General features: G+C 35.3%; 1 protein-coding gene across 7 annotated transcripts in view; it reads left to right on the forward strand.

Annotated features, from left to right (window-relative positions):
- NFAT5 (nuclear factor of activated T cells 5) overlaps positions 1 to 23,295 on the forward strand; it is a 142,453-nt gene that overhangs the window by 63,519 nt on the left and 55,639 nt on the right. The window contains exons 2-3 of one of the 7 annotated variants that reach the window (XM_072636446.1): positions 20,045 to 20,106; positions 20,569 to 21,127. In XM_072636446.1, the coding sequence (XP_072492547.1) occupies positions 20,598 to 21,127 (530 nt within the window). In that variant the 5' untranslated portion in view covers positions 20,045 to 20,106; positions 20,569 to 20,597. Of the gene's footprint in view, positions 1 to 950; positions 21,128 to 23,295 lie in introns of those variants that run through there. The other 6 variants (XM_072636451.1, XM_072636449.1, XM_072636445.1 and 3 more) reach the window with 6 other exon arrangements.

Consider the following 23,295-nt stretch of genomic DNA (forward strand, 5'->3'; position numbering starts at 1 on the left):
AAAAAAATAGAAGAAAATGTAAAATATCTCATTGGAAAAACGATTGACCTGGGAAATAGACCCAGGAGAGAAAATCTAAGAGTTACTGGTCTCCTGGAAAGCCATGATGAAAAAAAGAGCCTAGACAGTATATTCCAAGAAATCATCCAGGAAAACTACCCTGAGGTCCTAGATCCCGAGGGCAAAATAGTCATTGAAAGAATCCACTGATCACCTCCTGAAAGTGATCCCAAATTGAAAACACCAAGGAATGTTGTTGCCAAATTCCAAAATTATCAGGTCAAGGAGAAAATACTGCAAGCAGCTAGAAAGAAACAATTGCTTCTACACTGGAAGGATTTGGATATGATATTCCATAAGGCAAAGGCATTTAGATTACAACCAAGGATCAACTACCCAGCAAAACTGAGCATAATCTTTCACTCAAGGAGAATAAATTATTCAATGAAATAAGGTATTTCCAGACCTTCCTGATGAAAAGGCCAGAGCTCAATAGAACATTTGATCTTCAAATATAAGACTCAAGAGAGGCATAAAAAAGTAAACAGGAAAAAAAAGAAAAAAAACTTGTTATTCAATTTGGGCAAACTGTTTTCATCTTTATGTAAGAGGATGGTACTTGAGAATTATATATTTATTACAGCACTTAAAAGGGATATACGTAGAGGGTATGAGTATAAATTAACTGATGTGATAAAAAAATTAAGGGATGTGAAGGGAGAGGATGAAAGGAGGAGGCAGAAAAGGGTAAATAAATTACATCACATGAAGAGCCACAAAAATATAGTAGAGGGAAAGAAGGAAGGGAGATGAACATTGTTTGAACTTTACTCTCATTGGATTTGGTTCAAGGAGGGAATAACATTCTCAGTTAAGTATAGAAATCTAACTTGCACTACAGGCAGGAGGAGGGGAAAGGGGAAAGAAAAGGGGAAGGGGTGGTTAGAAGGGAGGGAAGAAGTAATAAGGGAAAAGGGAAAGAAAAGGGAGGTGCGACTGATAGAAGGAAGTGAAGACCAAGGGAGGCAGTGATCAAAAGTAAAACTCTTTTTAGAGGGGAAGGGGGAAGGGAGAAATAAAGCCACAAACAAGGGGAAATAGGATAGAGAGAAAGACACAGATAGTAATCATAACTGTGAATGTGAATAGGATGAACTCTCCCATAAAATGGAGGCAGATAGCAGAATGGATTAAAAACCATAATCCTACTATATGTTGTTCACAAGAAACGCATTTGAAACAGGGATACACAGAGGTAAAGATAAAAAAAGTCTGGAGCAGAATGTATTATGCTTTAGCTGAAGTGAAAAAAGCAGGAGTATCAATCCTAATCTCAGACAAAGCAAAAGCAAAAATAGATCTAATCAAAAGAGATAAGGAAGAAAACTAAATCCTGCCAAAAGGCACCATAGACAATGAAGTAATATCATTACTAAACTTATATGCACTAAGTGGTATAGCACCCAGATTCTTAGAGAAGAAGTTATTGGGATTACAGGAATAGACAGCAAAACTATACTAGTGGGGGACCTCAACCTCTCCCTCTCTGAAATTGATAAATCTAACCTCAGAATCAACAAGAAAGAAGTTAAGGAGGTGAATAGAATTCTGGAAAAGGTAGATATGATAGACTTCTGGAGAAAACTTAATGAGGATAGAAAGGAATATACCTTTTTCTCAGTGGTACATGGCACATACCCCAAAATCGACCATGTACTAGGGCATAAAAACCTCATAGTCCAATGCAGAAAGGCAGAAATAGTCAATGCATCCTTTTCAGATCATGATGCAATAAAAAATTGCATGTAATAAAAGGTCATGGAAAGATAGACCAAAAATTAATTGGAAATTAAATAATCTATGCCTAAAGAACGAGTGGGTCAAACAACAAATCATAGAAATAAAAACTTCAGGAGATAGCCAAGTTGTCATCAAGTCTCCAGAAAGCCTTTGTTCTTCCTCTTCCCTTGAGCCATCCTAGGTAATCAGTTAAAATGATGAGATACTCTCTTGATCCAGGGAACCCCACAAAATCATGCAAGTTAAGGGGTTCAAATCTCTGGGTCCACTTCAAGAACACCCGTGAAACAGCCCAAGCTATCAAGGGCATGCATATCCGAAAAACTACCAAGTATTTGAAAGATGTCACGTTGAAGAAACAATGCGTTCCCTTTCGTCTGTATAATGGTGGAGTTGGCAGGTGTACCCAGGCTAAGCAATGGGCTTGGACACAGGATCGTTGGTCCAAAAAGAGTGCTGAATTCTTGCTGCATATGCTTCAAAATGCAGAGAGTAATGCAGAACTGAAGGGTTTGGATGTGGATTCTCTTATCATTGAGCATATCCAGGTTAACAAGGCTCCCAAAATGTGACGGTGTACTTACAGGGCTTGTGGTCAAATCAACCCATGTGTGTGTTCTCCTTGCGATATTGAGATGATACTTACTGAAAAGGAACAGATTGTTTCTAAACCAGAAGAGGGGGTTTTTCAAAAGAAAAAGATATCCCAGAAGAAGCTGAAGAAACAGAAGCTTATGGCACAGGACTAAATAAAACATTAAAATGCAGATAAAAGTGAAATGAAAACGAAAGAAATAATAACTTCATTCAAGAGAATGACAATCGTGCCAACCTACCAAAACCTTGGGGAACTTTTATATCTCTGAGTGCTTACATGAATAAAATATAGAAAGAGGAGATCAGTGAATTGGACATGCAACTGAAAAAGCTAGAAAAAAGAACAAATTGAAAATCCCCAATTAAATAAGAAATTAGAAATACTTGAAACCAAAGGAAATATTAATAGAACTGAAATTAAGAAAACTATTGAACTAATAGTTTAATAATTCAATAATTAGTTCAGTAATTGAACTAATTTCAGTAATTCAAAACTAATAAAACTAAAAGCTGGTTTTATGACAAAACTAATAAAATTGATAAACTTTTGGTTAGTCTGCTTAAAAAAAGAAAGCCAGACTACCAGTATCAAAAATGAAAAGGGTGAATTCACCTCCAATGAAGAGGAAACTAAAACAATAATTAGAAATTATTTTGCCCAACTGTATACCCACAAATTTGACAATCTTAGTGAAATGGATATTTACAAAAGTATAAATTGCCCAGATTAACAGAAGAGGAAATAAAATATTTAAATAACCTCAGAAAAAGAAATTGAACAAACCATCAATGAACTCCCTAGGAAAAAATCTCCAGGGCCAGATGGATTTAGAAGCAAATTCTATCAAACATTCAAAGAACATTCCAATACTATATAGACTCTTTGGGAAAACTGGCAAAGTCCTATCAAATTCTTTTTATGATACGTATATGATGCTGATACCTAACTGCAAAGAGTCAAAACAGAGAAAGAAAATTATAGACCAATTTCCCTGATGAAAATAGATGCAAAAATTTTAAATAAGATATTAGCAAAAAGATTACAGCAACTTATGATGAGACTAATACATTTTGATCAGGTAGGAATTATACCAGGAATGCAGGGCTGATTCAATATTAGGAAAACTATCAGCATAATTGATCATATCAACCACAGAATTAATAGAAACCATATGATTATCTCAATAGATGCAAAAAAAGCTTTTGAAAAAATAGAACACTCATTCCTATTGAAAACACTGGAGAGAACAGGAATAAATAGAGCCTTTCTTAAAGTAGTAAAAACCATCAGCAAGCATTATATGTAATGGGGATAAGCTAGAGGGATATCTAGTAAGATTGGAAACAAGAATGTCCATTATTACCGCTGTTATTCAATATACTACTAGAAATATTGGGGCAGGTAGGTGGTGCAGTGGATAGAGCACCAGTGCAGGAGTCAGGAGAACCTGAATTCAAATCTCACCTCGGACACTTGACACTCACTAGCTGTGTGACCTTGGGCAAGTCACTTAACCCCCAATTCCTCATCCTGGGTCATCTCCAGTCATCCTGATGAATATCTGGTCACTGGATTTATATAGCTCTGGAGGAGAGGTGAGACTGGTGACCTGCACAGCCCTCCCTCACTCAAAATGAAGTCAAGTGCAAGTCGTGTCATTTCTGTGATGGCATGGTCTTCTTCAGCAACGAAGGATGAACACACACACTAGAAATGTTAGCTTTAGTAATGAGAAGAAAAAGAAATAGAAGGAATTAGAATAGGTGGAGAAGAAACTAAGTTATCACTCTTTGCAAACAATATGATGATATACTTAGAGAATCAAGTAAGAAACTACTTGAAATAATAAATTTAGCAAAATTGCAGGTTACAAAATAAACACACATAAATCATCTGCATTTCTATATATTACTAACAAAGCCCATCATCAAGAGATAGAAAGAGAAAACCCATTTAAAGTTACTATAAAATATTTGGGAGTCTACCTGCTAAAACTAACCCAGGGGCTGTATGAACACAATTACAAAACACTTTTCCCACACATAAAGTCAGATCTAAATAATTAGAAACACATCAGTTGCTCATGGGTTGGCTGAGTTAATATAATAAAAATGACAGTTCTACCTAAATCAGTTTACTTATTCAGTGCCATACCAATCAGATTACCAAATATTATTTTTATAGAGCTAGAAAAAAATAATATCAAAATTCATCTGAAAGAACAAAAGGTCAAGAATGTCAAGGGAATTAATGAAAAGAATTGTTCGAGAAGGTGGCCTAACCATACCAGATTTTAAATTGTATTATAAAACAGCAGTCATCAAAGCCACTTGGGTGCTGGCTAAGACATAGGGGGTAGATCAGTGGAATAGACTGGATACACATGACAATAGTAGGCAATGACTACAGCAGTCTACTGTTTGATAGATGCAGGGACCCCAGCTTCTGGGATGAGAACTCACTGACAAAAACTTCTGGGAAAACTGGAAAATAGTGTGGCAAGAAACTGGGCATAGACCCATGCCTGACACTGTATAAGAGAATGAAGTCCAAATGGGTACGTGATCTAGATGTAAAAACTGATACTATAAGCAAATTAGGGGAGCATGGAATAGTTTATTTGTCAGATTTATGGAGAATGGAGGAATTTATGACCAAATAAAAGATAGAGAACATTATGAAATACAGAATGGATAATTTTGATTACATTAAATTGAAAAGGTTTTTTACCAAGAAACCCAATGCAACCAAGGTTAAGAGGGAAGCAGAAAACTGAGAAAGAATTTTTACAGTTAATGTCTGTGATAAAGGCCTCATTTCTAAAATATGTAGAAAACTGAGTCAAATTTACAAGAATACAAGTCATTCCCCAGTTGATAAATGGTCAAAGGATATGAACAGGAAGTTTTCAGAGGAAGACATTAAAACTATCTATGGCCATATGAAAGAATGCTCTAAATCACTATTGATTAGAGGAATTGCAAATCAAAACAACCCTCATACCTATCAGATTGACTAACATGACAAAACAGGAAAATGATAAATGCTGAGGAAGATGTGGGAGACTTCATTGTTGGTGGAGCTGTGAGCTAATCCAACCATTCTGGAGCGCAATTTGGAACTATGCCCAAAGGGCTACAAAAAGTGCATACCCTTTGACCCAGCAATATTGCTTCTAGGGCTGTATCTCTAAGAGATCATAAAATTGAGAAAAGGACCCACATGTACAAAAATATTTAAAGCAACTCTTTTTGTGGTGTCCAAGAACTGGAAATCAAGGGAATGCCCATCAACTGGGGAATGGCAGAATAAATTATGGTATATGAATATAATGGGATACTATTACGCTGTAAGATGATGAACAGAAAGACTTCAGAAATACCTGGATAGACTTGTATGAACTGATGCTGAGTGAAGTGAGCAGAACCAGGATAACACTGTACATAGTAACAGCCACAGTATATACCAGGACTGTTTTTGATAGACTTTAGCCCTTCTCAACAATGCAAGGACCTAAAACATTACCAAAGGACTCGTGATGCAAAATGCCATCCACATCCAGAGAAAGAACTATAGAATCAGAACGCAGAATGTAGCAGACTATTTTCTCTTTTGTTATGTTTGTTTTTGTTTAGTTTTACTCATGCTTTCCCCCATTTATTTTAATTATTTTATGTAACATGAGTGATATGAAAATGTGTTTAATAAGAATGTTTATGTAGAGCCCCGATAATATTGCATGCCATCTTGGCGAGGGAGGGGGAGAAAATTTAAAACTTATAGAAATGATTGTTGAAAATTGAAAACAAATAAATAAATAAATTTGGAGAAGAAAAAAATAAAAATTAAAACCAAACCAAAAAAAGAAAAAAAATTATTTCTTTCACTCTAAAGCCCCACAAAAAGCCAGCCAGAAACACAAAGGCAATAGGAAAGTTATAAGATGTGCACCATGCTTCTCCCCACCCACAGCCCAGCAAAGATAGTGCTATTGTAGGGTTGCCTCCCATCTGACCATACTGACAGACCCTGCAACTATCTGTGTCCAAAGATGACAAGGGTGGAAGGCTCCCCTGAGAAATCCCTTGAATGATCAGGAAGTAGTAGAGGACTGCAGTGAACATCTGTTAGGGCTCATACCCAGACAGCCTAGCACTAAACCTAGGGTTTCTGAGGGTCCCTAACACACTGTCCTGAGATGCCAGAGAACACCCTGAAGGATCAGCACACTGAACCTCAAAGATGTAAGAAAGCCTAACTCAGGAAGATAGAGGTCAGTATAGGAGCCCAGAATGAGGCCAAACAGGGTTGACTGTGCCACCCAATGTGCAGCATAGGGTGGCTCCTGGACCTGGCACAAAGCCCCAGTTATTTGGAGAAGTAAATCAAAGAAAAATTACTTAGGAGTAGCAAAAATTATTGTAAATCCAAGAGATTTGTCTCTGAAAAGGAACAAACAAAGGAAACAAACTTTCTAACAACTGCATATAGAGACTCAAAGGAAAAAAGTCAGTTTCTTGCAAGGAATATATGAAAACTGAGAAGAAATGAAGCAAGAAGAAAAGATATGAAATAAAAATTCTGGGAGAAAGAATCAGAAGGAGAACAGCTTAGAGTAGAAAGTAGTAAACTGTAGCCAAGAAATGAACTTGAACTCCTTGGAAACTAAAATAGACCAAACAGAAATAAATGTTTAGATTTTAGATACAAAGATACATTAGATACAAAGAAATATTCGAATAAAATCATAAGATTGAAAAAATAGAAATATAAGATATGATTACAAAAACAACTCAGAAAATGACTCACAAGGAAGTATTTTTTATAGGATCCCTGAAAACCATGACCACTATATTAAAGAAGTCATTAATAAAAACTGCTTATAATTATTAGAACCAGAAGGCAAACATTAATTACCTCCAGAAAGTAGTCTTAAAATGAAAAGTCCCAGGACTGTCATAGCCAAAATCTAAAGCTTCCACATCAAAACAAAAATACTTCAAAGATCCAGAAAGAAGTGGTTTGGGTATCTCATGTCAGCCATGGATTATTCCCTCCATCCATCACACATGGAAGTAGAAAAAATTATGCAACCATTCTGACTGTGTCACTACAGATTTATGGACCCTCACTGCCACTACTAAAGAGTCCTTCTGTACTTCCCTTATCAACTCACTATCCACAGAAACTCCTCCAAACCTTTTCTTCCTTCTTTAGCCCCTTCATGGCTCCCCCCATTCCGCATTCTCATATTTTACAGAAAAAATTGAGACCATTTGCTGGGAACTCCCTCATCTCCCCTCCTCCTCATGTCATATCGCTCAGATGCCTTTTGCCACTATTTTCCCCTTCACCTCTGTCTCACATGAAGAGGTGACTTTACTGCTTACCAAGGCCCCCAGGTAATCTCATTTCATCTTGTCTCCTCCAACAAATTTACCCCCTCATTCCTAGTCTATCACTTATCTTCGGTTTCTCTCCCTTTCTACAGACTCCTTCCTACTGCTTACAAACACGCCTATATCCATCCTGTCTTTAAAATACCCTATATCTCTTCTGCCTCTTGTAGCCAAATTTCTTGAAAAAGTGGACTGTAATAAGTACCTCCATTTTCTCTCTTCTCACTCACTTCTTTACCCTTTACAACCCGACTTCCGACATCATCATTCCTCTGAAACTGCTCTTTCCAAAATTACCAATTACATCCTTAAAAAAGCCAAGTGATAGGAAATGGATACTTGACAGTTTTATGTAGAATCCTTTCTTGTGTTTTGCTGTATGTATAAAAATGCTCTTTTTGGCAAGCAACCCTTTGCCAAATCCAATAGCACTTTGTCTAGACCATTGTTTACCCTTATTATGTGAGTATTTGCACATGTATTCTGTGTCTGTCTGTCCTGTCTCTGCTATTATAAATTCTTTTAGGCAGGTCCAGGGTTACATTATCTCTCATCTTAGGAGCCTTAGTGTCTAGCAGTTAATCAGTGGACATTTAGTAAGTGCCTACCATGTGCCGGGTGCTGGAGTTACAAAGATTGATAAGAAATGAAACAATCTCTTCTCTTGAGCTTACTTTCTGTCTGTGACAATAATATGTATGTATGTCTTTATGTGTGTATGCATAATCTGTAATATAGATGTATACATGTATATGCAAAAAATTTAATAATAGCATAGTTTCTTGTACAAAATTGCCTAATAACTTTATTTGTTGAAGTTAATCAGGCTTCACAATGACTATCTGCCATCTCTGCAGTATTTGACATAGTTAACCACTTTCTCCTCCTGGATAGTCTGTCCCTTCTGGATTTTCATGACACTAATTTCTCTTGGTTCTTCTTCAGCCTCACCTTCTTACCATTCAGACTTCCGTGTTGGATCATGTTGCCCATACCATAGTGGAAAGAGAGATGGTTCTAGAGTTAAAGCAAGCTATGTTTAAGTCCTCCTTTGACACTACTATCTGTGTAATAAGTCACTTAGACTCCCTAGGCCTTAGTTTCCTCAAGTGTAAAATGAGGGAGTTAGCCCAGTGGCCCTTTGAGATAATGTCTGCTACCTCTAGATAAATGATCGATCTCCAGCTGAGTGAACCTCAAGGGTCTGTCTTAGGCCCTGTTATCTTTTTTTTCCACTTTCATTCTCTCTTAGTGACCTCATCAGTTCCAATAGATTTAATTATAATTTCTATACACATTACTCTCAGATTTATATATCCTGCCCTAGTCTTTCTCCTGAGCTCCAATGCCACATTAGGAATTTCATCTTTAACATTTAAAACTGTTTGTTTTGTAGACACTTCAAACTCATTGCATCTAAAATAGAATTTAGCTTTTCCCCTAAATTCACTCCCTTTCACAGTTCTCTACTTCCGGCAAAAGTACGACCATCCCTCTAGTCACCCTGCTTTTTATCTGAGGATTATCCTTGACTTCTGTGTCTCAGACCACATATTGAGTCTATTGCTAAATTTTATTTTTACCATTGTAGTGTCTCTTTTGTCTGTCCCCTTCTCTTTACTTACAGACCCTCATCACTTCTTACCCAGACTATTGTTAACAGCTTTCTGATTGGTCTCTGTCTAATCTCTCCTCTTTCCAACCTATATTCTATTTAGATGCCAAAGTCATTTTCCCAAAGGGCAGATCTGACCATATTACCCTACTATTCAGTAAACTCCGTGTCTTTTTATTGCCTTTAGGGTAAAATATAAGATCCTTTCCTTGGTTTTTAAAGGCCTTCATAACCTACTTCAGACCTGAGTGCCTTTCCAGTTTTGCTATTCCCTTCTAACAATCTCTATCTCTACCAACTAGCTTCCTATTCTATCTCTTTGCTCTGGCTGTCCCCCATGCCAAAAATGTATTTCCTCCTCAATACTTACAATACTTACAATCTCTGGTTTCCTTTAAAGCTCAGCTCAAAGCATCACCTTCTGCATGAAGTTTGTCTAGATTCTCCTGCAGTTGCTAATGTGAAATTACCTGTTACATGTGTTTACATTGTCCTCAATATACTCTAAACTCCTTGAGGGGAGAGATGGATTTTGTCTTTGTATCCCCAGTGTCTAGTACTTAATAGATATTCATAATTTGGTACTTTTTTTTTAATCTTTGGCTTTATTTAAACATTTGCTCTTTTATTTAGGATTGCACTTTTCTGTGTTTCCTTTCACCTATTAGTTTACTGTGCTTTTGTTTTCATTTTTGTCCTTATTGTTACCTTTTTTCTTTCCTGAGACTCTTATTCAATTACATGTCCTTATTATAATTTTCTTTGTATTTATCTTAGCCACTCTTTGTTCATGGAACTTGGTTTCTTTCATTTTGTTTCATAGAAATACAAAACAAACGTTTAAAATGAAGGTGACAGTAAGCATTTATTAAATACTTACCATGTGGTGGGCACTGTGCTAAATACTGGGGATACCAGAAACAAAACAAAACATGGTCCCTGCCCTTAAAGGAGCTCAAATGCAAATAGAGGAGACAATACACACACAACCGTATATACAACAGATAGACAGGATAGATAGGATATTTTCAGAGAGAAGGCACTAGAAATCAGAATGTCAGCAAGGACTTTTGCAGAAGGTAGAATCTATGCTGAGTCAGGAGGCTGGGGAGCCCAGGAGGGAAGGCAGATCAGGTTTGGGGGGACAGAGTGAAGAGGCATGGGATTCTTGAATGAAGTCCATGTATGACAAGCAATAAGAAGGCTAACGTTATTGGATCATAGAATAAGTAGAGAGAAGTAGTGTGCAAGAATACTAGAAAGGAAGGAAGGCATCAGGTTGTGAGGAGCTTGAAAAGCCACAAAGGGTTTCCTATTTGATTCTAGAGGTAATAGATGTCCACTGGTGTTTATTGAATAGGAGGGTGATATGGTCAGACCTTTGTTCAAGGAAAATAAATAGCTGAGTAGGGGATAGATTATAGTTGGGAGAGACCCATGGCTTGTGTGATAGTCTAGGGGTGATAAGGACCTCTACCAGGGTGGCAGCTATATAAGTAGAAAGAAAGGATGTATAAGAGAAATGTTAAGGAAATAGAAATGACAGTAATTGGTAACAGGTTGTGCAGTGAGTGTGACTGAAGAGTCAAGAATGACACCTAGCTTGCAAGCCTGAGTGACTGAAAGAACAGTGATTCTCTTGAATCTGAGGATAACAGAAGAACAATTTATTGACAGAAGTTCAGTAAAGGAGAGGGTTTAGAGGAAAGGATGCATTTTGTTTTGGATATATTGAATTTAAAAGATCTATGGGACACTTAGTTTGAGATGTCAAATAGGCAATTGGGGATGTGAGATTGGAAGTCAGGAGAGAGACTGCTGTTATTCAGTCATTTCAGTCATGTCTGACTTTGTGACTCCATTTGGGGATTTTCTTGGCAAAGATACTGGAGTGGTTTGCCATTTCCTTCTCCAGCTCATTTTGCAGATAAGGAAACTGAGGCAAGCAGGGTTAAATAGTAAGTGTCTGAGGCCAGATTTGAACTCAGAAAGATAAGTTTTCCTGACTTCAGGTCTAGCACTCTATTCACTGTGCCACCTAGCTATACAGGAGAGAGGCTAGAACTGGATAAAAAACATTTGAGAATCATCTGCATACAGATGATAGTGGAATCCAAGGAAGCTGAGCTTATTAAATGAGACAGTATAGAAGAAGAAAAGAAGAGGGCTGAGGGCAGAATCCTATGGACTACTCACAGTGGAAATGACTTGTGATTATCCAGCACAGCAGACTGAAAGGAGCAGTCAGACAGATGGGAGAAGAAGCAGAACAGAGCAGTGTTATAAAAAGCCAGAGAGGAGAGCATATCCAGCATAAGAGGGTGGTCAGCAGTGTTAGAGGCTTCAGAGAAGTTGAGAAGAGTGAAGACTGAGATAACTGGAAAATATCTGGATAATGTATCTGGATAATGAAGTAGAAACAGATATAGTTAGTGGATATGAAGTGGAGCCACCAATTGTAGATGTCTTTCTCAAGGAATTTAGACATGTAAGAAAGGAGAGATTTAGGATGATAACTAGCAGGTATAGTCCAATCAAATAAAGGTTTTTTTTGTAAGGATGGAGGAGACTTGAATGTATTTGTAGGCAGCAGCAAAACAGTCGGTAACTAGGGAAAGATTCAAAATAATGGGAGATTATGGTTGATATGGGGCAATCTCCTTGACAAGATGGGATGGGAACAAGGGTACATGTAGAAGGCCACTTCTCATGAAACAACTGAAGAGGACCTGATAATGAAGCAAGACATCTGAGTGAATTAAAATGAGGAGGAGAGAAGAGGGAACTCTAGGTGAACAGCTTCATTTTTTTCATGGAAATATTAAGCAAGGGAACATCATGGAGGGGAAGGGAACAAGCATTTATAAAGTGCTTTTTATGTGTCTGACACTTAACATACAGATAATAACATAATATTACCTGTATGTTATCTGTAATAGCAGATCATGGGAGACTTAAAAGTGGAGAAAAAGGTTTGTAATAACCTTTGTAGTAAGTGGGATAGTGAATTGATTAGGAAAGCATAAAAGGTTTGCTTTGCTTCATTGAGGACCCATTTGAGCTTATGAATCATAAATTTGTAGTGGACTCAGGCAGCATGGTTTTGTGATCTTTCTCTACCCTTTGCATAGAGCAAAGGTGGCAATTTTTAAAAATTGTTTGAGAATAATCTAAGGTTGGGGCATGGAAAGGCATAATCGGAGATAGAATAATGGGGCAAAGGACTTCATTGCAAAGAGTAGCGTAGAGTTTAACTGGCTAACCAAGTTCTCGAGATAAGAAACGGAAGACAGGGTAGCCATGTAGGAGTGATGACCTGTATGAAAATTAATTTACAGTCCTTTATCATATACTAACTTGGACTCTAAGGGAGGAAACTTGAGGATTAGCAGTAGACTAGAAATAGAATCCAGAAAGTGGATAGTCTGTAAAGTTCTTCTGTCATGGTTTCTTAATGAATTCTATCTCTTTCACTGTATTTTGGGGATGGATTTTTAAAGAGAAATTATTAAGCACCTGTTAGATGTAGACACTTTCTCCTAAGAGCTTGACCAATATTATTTCATTTGATCCTCACTACAACCCTGGGAGGTAGGTGCTATTATTATTCCCATATTATAGTTGAGGAGACTGAGGCAAGTCAATTAAATGTCTTACATATGTGAGACTGGATTGAGTGCAAGATTATCTGACTCTAGGTCCAGTGCTCTTTCCGTTGGACCACTTAGCTGCTCTGTTAATCAGTCAATTAATGAATTAGAACTGTAGTCACTGTTACTTTAAAAAATGTTAAGATAGTAACTCATACATTGTCAATTGATCTTCCTAACAAAATAGTAAATGGTTTGAGTATTATCCGCATTTTATTTATGAGGCAACTGAAGCTTAAGGAAGTTCAATGTCCTGCCCAAGGTCATGTAGCCACGTTTGAACTTAAATCCTTTGACGCAAAAACCAGTGGTTTTTTTTCCCCCTATATTATATTGTCTATAAGATTTCATCCATTATTAAAACTAAGCCACACCAGGAATAAAATCAGATTAGGTAATTCAGAAGATTTTTTTCTTCCTTTATCACATTTTTCATGAATAGGAAATTCAGAGAAGTGCCAATATTTGGCAAGAATGTTGACGTTGATATCTGATATATGCTTCATTTAAACTACTTAAATGAATTTGTTAAAACTCTTTGTATGTAATTTAAAAATCTTTGTATTCTTGGTTAATGAGTAGTATGTCCCCTTGAAATACAGCCTTTTGGATAGCTTTTTCTCTCTTATTTTGGTGCCAGTAATAACACTTGCTCGATCTGCCTTAAGCATTATTTTTTAGGACAATTGTTTCTCTAATTTGGCCAAACTTTACTCTTGTGAAGGGCAGCAGTTATAGATCTCTGGCCTTTTATATTTGAATTATTCAAGACTGATTATATTATATAGGTGTTAGTCTTGGTTTTTTTTATCTTAGATGTTAGGCTAGAATGTTACTCAGGATTTCATTAATAGCTGAATGATAGCATGTGTTCTTTCTTTACAGAAGAGGGATTCACAACCATCCTTTGGTAGCCTGGACAGTTACAATGTAATGGTTACAGTATTGGGTGTTTGGGGTATTTATGACATCTCAGCCCGTGACACCACCACCACGGAGTTTGTAATGTAGCTAAATATGTAATGTAGTGTTTTAGCTACAGGATATATTTTTAAAGAAATAGATGGTTTACTTGTGAATTGGAAAGCCTAAGAAGATAATTAAGAATTCATTAAACTTCAGAGTGGAACAGTTTTTTAAAAAAACGTGTCAGTACCACAAATCCATGAGCTGGAGTAGATGTGAACAACTTGTCATAATAACTTGTGTAAGAATAGTTCTACAGTGTTGGGTCTCAGATATGTTACAGATAATATCAGTTTGTCATTTTAACCCCTATGGTAGCTGACTTTTTAGGTGGTATGGGAGGGTAGACATCAGTAATTGGAGAAATTTAAGGTGTTCTTTTGATTCCAAGGAAAATATTATTTGCATTTTAGGACGATTAAGTCATTCATGGTCCTGTTTGCATTTAAAGTGGTTTTAGTTAATTTCATAGTGTCAGCCTTATTGAAAGTCTGCCTAGAGGGAGAAAGAATTCTGGCTTATGGATTAGCTTGCATTTATACCAATAAACATATTTGTCTGTATTGGTGAATATGAGGTAACTAAAGTTTCAGGTAAGAAATTACCCCTCTTAAATCTATTTGGATATTAATATCTTTTGATAATAGATTAATTTAAAAATATATTACTACAAGTTTAAAATATTGCTCATTTCAGCATGTCATTGTCAAAGATAAAAACTGAAACTGTTTTAATATATATGTAAGTTAAATAACCAACCCTACAATCTTTTATTTTTCTTAAAGTAAATTGGATTGCTTATATTATATGCTGGGATGCTAGTTGTTTTTTCTATTAATGCACTTAACTTGCATTCTAGCTCCGCCATTCAGAGACAGGCATCGTGTGGTGGGTTGTGTGACAGTGTCTGTCAATAGTGAAGACAAATAGTGCCAGAGACACTTAACCCATCCAATCTCACCCAGGGTATAGGTCGGTCTCGTTTTCAGACTTCTTCATAAGTCTTTTTTTCTTTCTTTCTTTCTTTCTCTCTTCCTTCCTTCCTACTTTTCTTTCTTTTTTATTTCTAAATAGTGGATTGATACTGATTTGAAACTAAACTTTTTGGTAAAGTTTAAAACTTTACATTAATAATATATGAAAAAGAAAAATAATAAACCCAGGTTGGCATGAAGGTGTTGGAAAAAACCAAAAAGCAGATTTGCAGCCACTTTGTTCTTGTTCTTATGTTCGTGTTCATGTCTCAATCTTTTGGTAACATGAGTATGGAACCTGGAATTATTTTCCTCTGAGTAGTTTTCTTTATTTTGAAAGTGTATCTTTGCAATCCAGTGATTCTTATCTGGCAAGATATTTTGTTTTTAAGTTGAAGATTAAAACAAAATCTATAGTTGTTAAAATTGGATAGTATGGATTTGGCACCAGAAACTATTTCCAAATTTACTAGTGTTGATTTTTCTGATTGCTTTCTAAACAGTTAATGGTTTGCCTTCTTTCCTTCCACTATTGGCTTACCTGGAACACTGGATATAGTTTTAACTATATATTGAAAACCTGTAAAAAGCTATTTGATTTTTCTTTTAGGGCTTTAAAGAATCTTTGTGGCTCTAAAAGAGTTCTCCAAAGAGTCTGATTAGTTCCACAAAAAATGGCAGTTTCTTTCATTGCCAGCAGCAATCTTAAAAAAAAAAAGTTCTTTGTTAAATGTATTTAGAGATTTGTTCATATCTGTTACAGGAGGGTAGGTTTTGACAATATCGTAGTTTTTACTATGATGGTTAGCATTAAGGTAGTGTTTTTAGCACTTGACACAAATATGTTAAATCATTTGATCTTCACCACAATCCTGGGAGGTCCGTGCTATTATTATCCCCAGCTTACAGATAAGGAAGCTAAGGTAGAGAGAGATTAGTGTATTTGCTCAGGGTCATAGAGCTAGAGCTAGGGAAGGTTGGAGGCAGAATTCAGAATCAAGTCTTCCTCACTCCATTCACTGTGTCACATGGCGTTTCTCAATATTCAAATAGAATTTATTCCAGCTGAGGGGAGATAAAATTTGGTCTGATTTGTACCCAGTGTACCATTTAAAATTCATTTTCATGTTTGTTGGAAGGGGAGCAAATTTAGTACTAATAATAAATACAATATTATGTAGGTGCTTCAGGTAGATTTTGCCCTTCACTGCTCGTGTCCTGGCTGTTTTGTATTTTCAGTATGAACCCTAATAATTCAACTAATTCGTAGAAGTATCTCAGGTTCACTCTCCTTAAAAAGGCAGGGCACTTGAATTTAAAGGTAGAATTTAGCTTTATAGACACAAACATGTATTGGCCAGCACTGGTATTACTTTTACATTAATAGGTTTGGAAATAGAACCCAATAGTAAATAATGAGTCTTGCCCTCACTTTTAATTTTAGAATTAGAATTTTTAATTTTAATTTTAAATTTAATTTTAATTAGAAAAATTCTAATTTTAAGATTAGAAATTTCCACGCATAAACAATAGAAATTCTTAGTTATTGATGCCCTTTGAGGTCACAGGAAATGCCATGGGATAAATGATGAATTCATTCTGTATAAATCACCTTTGCTTCAAAGAAAATAACTTCTTTAGAGGATGATAACATAAACTAAAAAAAGGGAAAGTATTAAGAGGGATTTGTTTATCTATTTTAGGGATGATGAGGGAATAACAGACAAACTGTTTAACTTTCAACTTTAATTCTGTTCTTTTGAAGAAATTAGTTAACAAATGAAGTTTACTATCTCTTTTTGCTGCTGAGCTTAAAAAAAAAATCTGTCATGAAATGGAATCATTAGTAGTTTAGTCTCCTGATTTTAAGGAAAGAAATATCAAGCAGAAAGTTGGCAGTTGAAATATTTTCATAGGAAAAGGTATATACATAGGCATGTTTAATGGACAGTCAAAAGACATTTAGACAAAATAGATATTCATAAGTTTGTTAAAAGCTAATGAAATCTCACATTAAAAAACAGTAAATAAGATTGTCTAATAAACTTCATAAAAAGTAATATTCAAATAATCACATATGGGAAAGGAAAGTATCTAAATGGTACAAGGTTGTATTTTAGCCCTTTAAGTTAAGTTCTCTAGAGCGCTGGCTGAAATTCTCTACAACTGACTTTGCAGACATAGTTATATGAAAAAAATTTTCTACATTTAAAAAAGCTATATCATGTATTCCTATTTGGTGTGAATGTTGGGGATGCATGAGGGAGAAGAAATGTTTTAGTAATTTTCTTACAAATTATAATATTACTGTGAGTTTTAAAAAGTAGGCTAGTGTGAAGTTTATTGCTTTTTTTCATCCCAGTAAATTTAAGGAGCAAGGAGATTAACCCTAACCCTAAAAGGTGCTCTTTGAAAATACTAAACAGTTACCTAGAAATGTTAAATATATGCTCCCCCTTCCCTTTTTAAGTAATATAACATGCAGTAATATCGAGATAGTACTTTGCATGCTAAATTACAAAAAAACTGATGTTATCTTCTAAATATGGGACACATCAATACGTTCTGACTTTGATTTAATTCAATGTAGCAATTATTTGAATTCTATTAGTATTAGCCTCCACATATGCTTACATTAATAATGCATGTGGTTGATGTCCTTTCCCCTCTACCAAAACATAGTAGATACCGTTGTGTGAAGAATTCTATGAGTATTCTTTTAACATGAGGGTGGGAATGAGCAGAATTATTACAATTTTAAGGGCAAAAGTATGGATAGGTTTTCATATTATATTGTCTTAATTTAAAAGATGTTTGCTGGTGTTGTCTGACAGTGTTGGTATTTCCAGCTTGATAGTTTGTGCTAATATACTCTTTTATTTAATAAGTATATCCAGGAAGCCACAGGTAAAAACAACTATTGTGTGTTAGGTTTCCAAGCAAGGTACATAGATTAATTTATGTAGGGTATGATATCGCAGTTTGGCATACCTGTCCCCGAACAGACTTTACATATAAGATTGTTCTATTATTTTTGTTGAACTTTCTTATGAAGATTTATCTGGTATTGTACTTGACAAGAGAAATTTATGTTCACCATGAAATCTAGGTCACATCTTGAAAATTAAGTTCTGTAAAGTGATGGACCTTTTTTTCCTTGTCTTAATCTTCATGGCCTGCTTTTTGGGGCATGATTGGTTCCTTTTTACATATGACTTCAATCTGTCATGGACAGGGATCCCTGAGATTTTCATATTCTGCATTTCCTCTTGCATGGTGTTAGTTTTAAGTGTAAATGTTAAGAACAAAGGGGGAAAGGCTGCTTTATCGAAATACAAGTCCACAGCATTCATGCTGCATGCTCTGTGTGTTCCACTTGCAAACACTGCATGCTGCATACTTGTATTTCTCTCAGAATGAGTGTAGAAGACATCAAAAGAAATATAGAGTCAATTTTGCCAATAGTTGGAACAGATGGAAGGGAATGTTCAAGGTAACACTTTTTTTTCCTATTTTTAATTAGTGTTATTATTTCTCAAAAGATGAGAGAAGAACTTTGTATTTAAACACAAAGTAGCTGCAAATCAGCTTCTAAACTGTCACTGACATTAGCATCTAGATTTTGTAGTTTTTACAAATCTTTTAAAATATTTATTTACTAAGAAAACATTGCATTAATGCATGATGCAAAAAGGAAAAATTCTTCTTTAAATTGGAATGCAGTTTAAAGTGACTGAATCTTCCAATTTCAGCTACTGCATTTGATGAGGATATAAACTCTGGAAAATGGAACTGGTATCATCTAACTGCTCCAGGTTCTTCAGAACTTATGGTAGCAAAGAAAATCTTTCATGTGGCTGAATGTAGAGCACCTTATTGATCAGTGATAGATTTCTTGTGCTCTTGAACCTTGACAACTATACATTATTTTGGGGGTGTGTAACTTTTGTTTCGTTTCCAATTTATCCTAATTCATTCTTTATTATCTTAACAAGAGAATATTGGTACTTTCGATTACATAGATACTAATTTTTAGCATATCATTCCTTTATAGTTCTTGTAAATGTTACAACTGCAAATCCATTTATCCTTTCCCCCACTTAAAAAAATTAAGATTTATCATTCCAATTTAAAACATGGCCTGTTTGGATATTGATAAAGATTCATTTTAGACTAATACAACAATTTCAGTGGCCTAATAAGTCTTGCCTATTCTTTTTTTTTCAGGCCATGAACTTTCTATTTTGTTTCTTATAGAAGATACTACAGTACTTCTAAAATTACAGGAATGACTACAACTTCTAATTTACTCTGACAGATACAGGTTTGCCTAAAAAAATTATGCTGTTAAGAACTAAAGTGTAAATTTCAATGAGCTGTTCTGCCAGATGCCACAGTTTTAAAAAATCATTTACTCATAATATGAATCCTTTTATCTTTATTATCAAGGCATTATAGATCAGAATGATGTTTTTACAGCAATCATTTTATAGGAATTGATTCTGTTGCTCTCCAGAGATTTTACTGTCTTATTATTTTTATTTATAATTATTAAAAATTGCTGTTAGTCATGTTAGAAAGAGTTTACTTAATGGAAATAACCCCATCCCTTTTAAGGAAAGAGGAAGTGGACCATAGTAATTTAATGTATTTATTGAACGCCTTCTATGCACAAGGCACCATTACTAACTTTATAGGTGAAATATACCCAGTGATTGGTCCTTCACTTTGTTTTCCACTCTATTAAAGTGTTGACTAATTTCAGAGATTGTAATTTTAAATTGTCACTTTCAACCTCTGGAGATCCAAGGTAGTACAATTTGCTCATCTTGTAGAATGCCCCGCATGTTCCAAATCAAATTGTTTTCATCCTTGTTCTTCTGGTCTGCAACCAACCACAACGACTGGTACCAGTTCCATTTTCCTACAATTCAGTTAATTTCATATATATATATATATTTTTCCTATTTCTCATTTTATAATTGATATCTGGAATAACCAGCAGCTCTTTTCTCATTTATTTTCTCATATTTTTATTCCAGGATTTGCCTCTGAAGCAGGGAGTGTCTGCATTAAAAATGACCTGTAGTTCTCTGCTTCATAGGTTAGAAACTTATTTTAATATTTTGTGGCTAAGCACAGTCCCACTTTTTCAAATTTATTATAATAAATTGTTTAATTGGCATTGAATATGGACTACAAAGCATACATTTCACATTGGGGTTTCCTTTTTTATTTTAAATGACTTAAATTCTAAAGAATCAGTCCAGCTGAGGCAACAAAATCTTTATTCTTGCTCTGCAGCTTATATACAACTTTAAAATTAAAGTTAGAGTTAATATATATTGATTTACAAACAAAATAATGCTATTTGGGCATCTTTAAAAATCATTTTATTGCTTAGGCCTTGTATTGCTTGAAGCATTTACATTCTAAAACTTACCAAATTCCAACTATTCATTTTGGGGAAAAATAATCAGTTCACAAATCACATTTTCAATGGGACTGCTAGCCAGCATAGGTGAAAACATGTATAGTGTATTGACTCTTGAATTGTACACCGCAGATGCTTCTTCAGCTCCTTCCTCTTCCTCCATGGGCGGTGCTTGCAGCTCCTTTACCACCTCTTCCAGCCCTACCATTTATTCTACCTCAGTCACCGACAGCAAGGCTATGCAAGTGGAGAGCTGCTCCTCAGCCGTGGGGGTAAGTAACCGAGGGGTAAGTGAAAAGCAGTTAACCGGTAACACAGTCCAGCAGCATCCGCCAACACCGAAGCGGCACACAGTCCTGTACATCTCGCCGCCACCTGAGGACTTGCTGGATAACAGCCGGATGTCCTGCCAGGATGAGGGCTGTGGACTGGAATCTGAGCAGAGCTGCAGTATGTGGATAGAGGATTCTCCCTCCAACTTCAGTAACATGAGCACCAGCTCCTACAATGATAACACGGAGGTACCACGAAAATCTCGAAAACGAAATCCAAAGCAGAGGCCAGGGGTCAAACGGCGAGATTGTGAAGAATCCAACATGGATATATTTGATGCTGACAGTGCCAAAGCACCTCACTATGTGCTTTCCCAGCTTACCACGGACAGCAAAGGCAACTCAAAAGCTGGAAATGGGTTGGTATTCACATTTTTTAAAGTTCTATCACCATTGTGCAAAACAAAGCTAATAAACCATCCCTTTGACTTTTTGAAGTGTTGAGCTCACATTTATTTATAAAGCTAGAGAAGCTAATTTTGTAACTGAAAATCATGAGAATTCTCAACTAGAGTCACCAAAATTTACTAAAAGAAAATTAACTTTAATGAATTATAACAAATAGACTTACTCCATGATGAATATAGTAGGCATTATAGACTGGAAAATCATAATGCGTTTTGAAATGATTTTTCAGTTTTAAATGGATTTATATCAGGAGACTGAGAAAAGATTTTTTACCAATAGGAATTTATACCTACACAAACCCTTTTTAAAATAATCCCCAAAGAAGTTCATGAACAACTAGATTGGAATCTTGGCATATTGATTGTTTCCCACGTTGTATCTTGTTCACTTTTTGTGTATGAGGCTCTCAGTACATTGCTGGCAACTTTTGTCTTTTTCTTCATTTAATGAAGAGAAGGAAAGAGAAGTTGGTGGTTGTTGAGATGTCCCCGTTTAACACAGTTTTCAATTTTTGTTTGATACCCTCATGAGCTGATTGACCCAAGTATGTTTTAATGTGAACGCTTTTCTGTATCTGATTTTTTTTCCAGAAATAAATCTTTATTCGTATTTCTATCTGTTGCTTCTGGGTTGCGTGTATGGAGGGGAATTGGATGAGGGATTGGGAGGGAATACATTTGCATTTTCTTTCATTTCTATCAGTTCACACTTTTCACTAAATACATCCCCGTAGTTGCATTACAAAATACTTATCCACCATAGGATATGGTGGTGTTTCTTTTTTTTTCTTTTTTAACGTATGGCTTCTTTAGTTCCTCTATTTGGACAGTTGATAGCTAGACTTATTTTTTATATTTGCTTACAATATATTCTAAGGATTAGAGGAATGAGTATTAGATCACTCCTCTTTTTGAAAGAGAAGTTTTGTATTTTCTCAGATAAGGTTCTTTAGGTGGGCCTAAGTAGTTATTACAATTTCATATTTAACATGTCATGATAAAGTTAGAAACTCCAATATTTTACTGCTTAATGGCATCATAAGTACCCCTCTTTGGTGAGTTGGAAAGTATGTCCAGTATAATGAAAAACATATTTGGTGTTCATTAGATTCCCTTTTCCTTTTTCTTCCCAAAAGACAAATGGTTCTTATATATTAAATGTTCTTTGTTGGTCATAGTTATTCTTTATGCTTCCATTCAGAGAAACAAGGTTATCTGTGACTCTAGATGAATAAAGTTTATTAAGCAAACTTGCATATTTTATACATATACATATACACACACCTACACACATTTTTTTTGCTAGGTATATATATTGATTAAGAAAATTATTTTAAAAGAAAAAGGAACAAATATCCCTTTCTGGAAAATTTACATGAAAAGAATAAAAAAAAGCTAGAATATTTTATTTGCAGTACCTGACGAGAAAAAGCCCTCCAAAAATGTTTGTTTTAACGAAGATTATAGAAAAACTTTGTAGTCTAATATACTATGGTAAATTTATCTAGGAGCCTGGATTCCTAAAACTCACATCAACCTCTGAAGTTTTTGAAGTCATTTAAATATGCATTTGTTATACAGATTACTTGAACTTCAGGAAAGCCTTTGATAAAATGCCAAGTAACAACTTCTTTTTAAAAATGGCTACTGAGGAAATAGATTAAAAAGCAAAATCAAATTTTCAGGTAGGGAGATATGGTCACCCTAAGAATCATAGATACTAATTAACCTTCCTCCAAATAGCTTACATTTCTTCTTTTGAAACAGATATTTGGTATGATTTGATAGCCAAGAGAAAATACAAAGAGGTTTGTCAACTGCAAGTCTCCTGTGTAATAATTCCTAAGACAGAAGAGTTTTCTAGCACTTTTTCACAAGAAAAAACAATTGACACTAATACATGGAAGTTATGATACTTTTTTAGAGAAGGATTAAAATGTCAACTCCTCAGAATCATATGGAGATGGAATGTTTTAGGCCTATAAGAAATAATCCTTGAGTAGTTTATCACATACAGTCAAGCTAAGCATTTTAAACTACTTTACAGAACTAATACTAAAATTTTCCTGTTATTCTTTAGTTCAAAAATGTTATGAAATGTGAGGTAGAATTAGAACTTG

Source organism: Notamacropus eugenii, chromosome 1 (assembly GCF_028372415.1).
Source record: "Notamacropus eugenii isolate mMacEug1 chromosome 1, mMacEug1.pri_v2, whole genome shotgun sequence".
NCBI lineage: Eukaryota > Metazoa > Chordata > Mammalia > Diprotodontia > Macropodidae > Notamacropus > Notamacropus eugenii.